The 3,865-nt window shown below is 33.9% G+C and overlaps 1 protein-coding gene across 1 annotated transcript; it reads right to left on the reverse strand.

The window, feature by feature from the left end:
• Window positions 1-208: 208 nt before the first annotated feature.
• Window positions 209-2,665, reverse strand: LOC145333698 (uncharacterized). Its single transcript, XM_080178908.1, has 4 exons — window positions 2,128-2,665; window positions 1,764-1,854; window positions 995-1,129; window positions 209-613 (listed from the first exon to the last, which is right to left on the reverse strand). The coding sequence occupies exons 2-4, from the start codon at window positions 1,825-1,827 to the stop codon at window positions 351-353; spliced, it is 462 nt and encodes a 153-aa protein (XP_080035034.1). The 5' UTR covers window positions 1,828-1,854; window positions 2,128-2,665; the 3' UTR covers window positions 209-350.
• Window positions 2,666-3,865: the final 1,200 nt, after the last annotated feature.

The raw sequence follows: 3,865 nt of genomic DNA on the forward strand, positions 1-3,865 counted from the left end.
ATATCCCCCCCACCAATAAAAATAACCGCGGGCGCTCGGCCCCCTAGCCATATAACCTAACCTAGCCTAACCTAATCCAGTCATTTAGTCGGGGGGGGGGGGGGGGGGATAATTGGAATTCTAGTAAATAAAGTAAATATATCAAAAATAGTATATACAAAATACAAAATAGATTTTTACAATTTTTATCCCCCCCCCCCCCCCCCCACCAATAAAAATAACCGCGGGCGCTCGGCCCCCTAGCCATATAACCTAACCTAGCCTAACCTAATCCAGTCATTTAGTCGGGGGGGGGGGGGGGGGATAACAACACAAAATAACAATAAATTAACAGTAAATATCAACAATAATCAATAGAATTGAAATTGATTATTGTTGATATTTACTGTGGCGTGCGCACCTATTGTCAAATTGAAAATAGGTTGCACACGTTGAGGTTGACGTTCTTGCTGTGGCGGGGGTGGGGGAGGTGGATTGTTGTCGGCGGGAAGGGGCTCTGGAGGGTCGTCCTGCTGTTGAGGGTGGTCCGGCTCTTGAGGATGGTCCGGTTGTGGTGGTTGATGGGGAACATTGACATTATTATTGTTCCCCATCTGTTGGATAACCTGTTGACCTTAATAAATTAAATCAAAATTAAAATTAAAATCTCTCAGGAGGGTGGTCGATAGATCGATGTACATCCCCAGTGATTTTCCCTTCTGTAGATTACAATTAGTTCCATAAAAGCCAAAAAAAATACATTTTAATTAAAGATCCAGCTTAGATTTTTTGACGCATTTTTTGGAGCTTCTCTTTTATGGATGTTTTCATCCTTGTTTTATAATAATCATGTAAGCAATTCTGTATGATATTTACTATTAATTTAAAATAAATGGTTATTTTTTCCAAACCATAAAATATCTCAACGCAATTAATTAATTAAATTAATTCCAAAAGGTGAATTTATTATTTTAGAGTAAGGTTACTGGACAAACGTATTATATATAATACCTACCTAATTGTCTTGCAGCATTACGGCGTCGTTGTCGTCGAACTCGACGCTGGTCATCAGGCTGGGGTGCAATAGCAGCCACAACCGGATCATCTCGGAGGGGGGCCTCAACAGGAACAGGAAGAGGAACAGCGACACCTTAATAAATTATAAATGTATAGAGTCGAAGCAAAATTTTAAGTAAATTTGTTGGAAAACTGCTTCATACAGGATAATGTTTATGGTCATACTTACATTTCTAGGACTTAATTATAGAGTTGCTTCGCTTATAATATTATTCTTTGTTGTCCAAGGAATCAATATACCAAAAACCAGATCAAACGGATAATTAGATCACATAAAATTTTGTTGTTATAAAAGTAGAAAAATCAACATGTTTAAAAGGGACGTACGGACATTCTGGTAATGCTTATAGAGTTGCTTCGCTTTCTAAATCGTACGTAACTACATCATGCAAAGTTTGAAATCGATAGGACAATTCTAACATGCCTAAATTAACGAATAAAAGCTAACTATCTCGGACGAAAAATCAACATGTTTAAAATGGACGTACGGACATTCTGGTAATGATTATAGAGTTGCTACGCTTTCTAAATCGGACGGACCGACCATAATTATAGAAAAGCTTCGCTTTTAAAAAGGTATGGTTATGGTTATGGATTTACGGACATTCTGGTAATGATTATAGAGTTGCTTCGCTTTCTAAATCGTACGTAACTACATCCTAATAAATAAATAACTAAAAATAAATAGAATTCAATATATATTATACCTTGACGTCGTTCAAGTATTCGCTGGCTCCTTCGTTTCGTGCTGCTGGGTACTCTAGATTTCATTATTCGTTGATCGTTCGGATATTTATACTGAAATAATAATTTAATAATTAGTATTTTATTTTTCATAATGCAAATGCAGATATAATTAATTTCAATTTCAATTCAATTTCATCAAAACGTTCACAATATACGTATAAAAACACTGCAAAATCAAATATTAAAAAATAATTAAGTTTATAAGTTTATTTTATGCGTATATAAAAACTAATTACGCATTAAAACAAAGAGAAAGGCGGTCAAAAGGTAGAGAAAGCCATTAAAATAAAGGGGTTGTATGCAAAAATGTAATTTCCTCATTACCTTCCGATAAGCCGCTGAAATTTATTTTGCCTTTTCTCGGCAGTTTTCGGCGGTTGCGCCGCCGTTTCTTCTCCCCTTAGTATCCAAGTAACTTGAAGTTGGCTGGCCCATCTCTCGTTCGTCGCCAACCTACTATTTAACTTTAAATTACAAATTTGTAAAATGTAAATTATCTTTATAAACCAACCTAATGCCGTAAAATCAATCTTCGAATAAACCAACCTAATGCCGTAAAATCAATCTTCGATATTTATTATTTAGAAAATGTTAAGATTTTTAATTTGTTAATACTAATAGTCTAATAGCATGAAAAAATTTTATCTTTACATACCCTTTAAAATAAGTGGCATCCGAGAGGTCAATATCCAAACATATATGGGTGGGGGAAAAGGGTTTTACATGTAAGTAACAGTTAACACCTTTATAGTCCCCCCCCCCCAAAATAAAGGGAAGGGCAATGGGCTGTTTATTTTACTCTAGTCTCCCCCCCCTCCCCTTTTAAGGAGGGTTGCTATATGAAAAGAAAGGGTTGAACTTGATTTTGAATATAACCCCCCCCCCCCCAAAAAAAAATACAAAGAATAATCCCTTTATTTATTTAAATTTTCCTTTATAAAAATTTTCCATAATATATATATGACGACACCTTTATTATACATAGAATATATGAAAAGAAAGGGTTGAACTTGATTTTGAATATAACCCCCCCCCCCCCCCAAAAAAATACAAAGAATAATCCCTTTATTTATTTAAATTTTCCTTTATAAAAATTTTCCATAATATATATATGACGACACCTTTATTATAACCCCCCTTTATTTATTTAAATTTTCCTTTATAAAAATTTTCCACTAATGCTGGGTGACGGGAGAGAGTTTTTTTTTAACTTTTAAGAAAGGTTTATATATATGACACCTTTATAAATTATAACCTTATATTATAATGGCCGATAAATTGATGTACACTCCCAATGATGATGCACAAAATTACCCCTTTTGTAAATAACAATTCATAGTTGAAACGTTTTTACACTCAACTTAATGAAGCAACCAAGTCCCAAAATTCCCCAAAATTGTTGAGCAAACCAAAAAGAAAACGTTGGTATAAAACTTTGTTTTTAAAAGATATGAAATGATACAGATATTCATCATATCATTATCATCCATCTATTCTATAATTGGCCAAAAAGCCTTCATAAAGTGACCTCAAAGCTGACAATGTCAATGGTAATCCTTGAATGTTATGTAACTTCCAATATGTAACTATGAAGCAATTTTGTTTGTCTACATTACCGAATACTTTTTTAATTCTATTCATCTCAAATGTAACTTTTCTTAAAAATAGGTTTCTAAAACTTGAAATATAATTTTTAACTTTTCTTACCAATGAATGATGAAACTTAAGTATAAATTGAAAAACAATTTGAAATATCCAGCCTCTAACGGCTAATTTATTTACTAAAATTTCATCGTATTAAATCCAAATTAAATCTTGTTGGTTCCCCCCCCCCCCCCCTCCTCCTAACCATTACGTTATGATGGGTGGAGAAAAAAAGATTACATATAATTATATTCAAATAAGAAGTGTTGAAAAAGGGGGGTGGGGCAGGTTTCAAATAATCTTTAATCTTTTAATCTTTAATCTTTTACGGAGGGTAAATTAAGTGTTAAATTACCCCTTCTGCAGATTAAGCATCAAATCCTCCCCCCTCCTCAAGGGGAAATTAGGAGAATTCTTA

This window comes from Acartia tonsa, chromosome 12 (genome assembly GCF_053477335.1).
Source record: "Acartia tonsa isolate MP-2025a chromosome 12, ASM5347733v1, whole genome shotgun sequence".
Taxonomy (NCBI): domain Eukaryota; kingdom Metazoa; phylum Arthropoda; class Copepoda; order Calanoida; family Acartiidae; genus Acartia; species Acartia tonsa.

What these genes read in the sequence shown, in the direction of transcription:
- LOC145333698 (XM_080178908.1), bottom strand. Translation starts at nt 1,827, where the DNA reads ATGAAATCTAGAGTACCCAGCAGCACGAAACGAAGGAGCCAGCGAATA. An exon ending in AATACTTGAACGACGTCAAG is followed by an intron (nt 1,130 to 1,763) that starts GTATAATATATA and finishes TAATTTATTAAG; the next exon opens with GTGTCGCTGTTCCTCTTCCT. An exon ending in TAATGCTGCAAGACAATTAG is followed by an intron (nt 614 to 994) that starts GTAGGTATTATA and finishes TAATTTATTAAG; the next exon opens with GTCAACAGGTTATCCAACAG.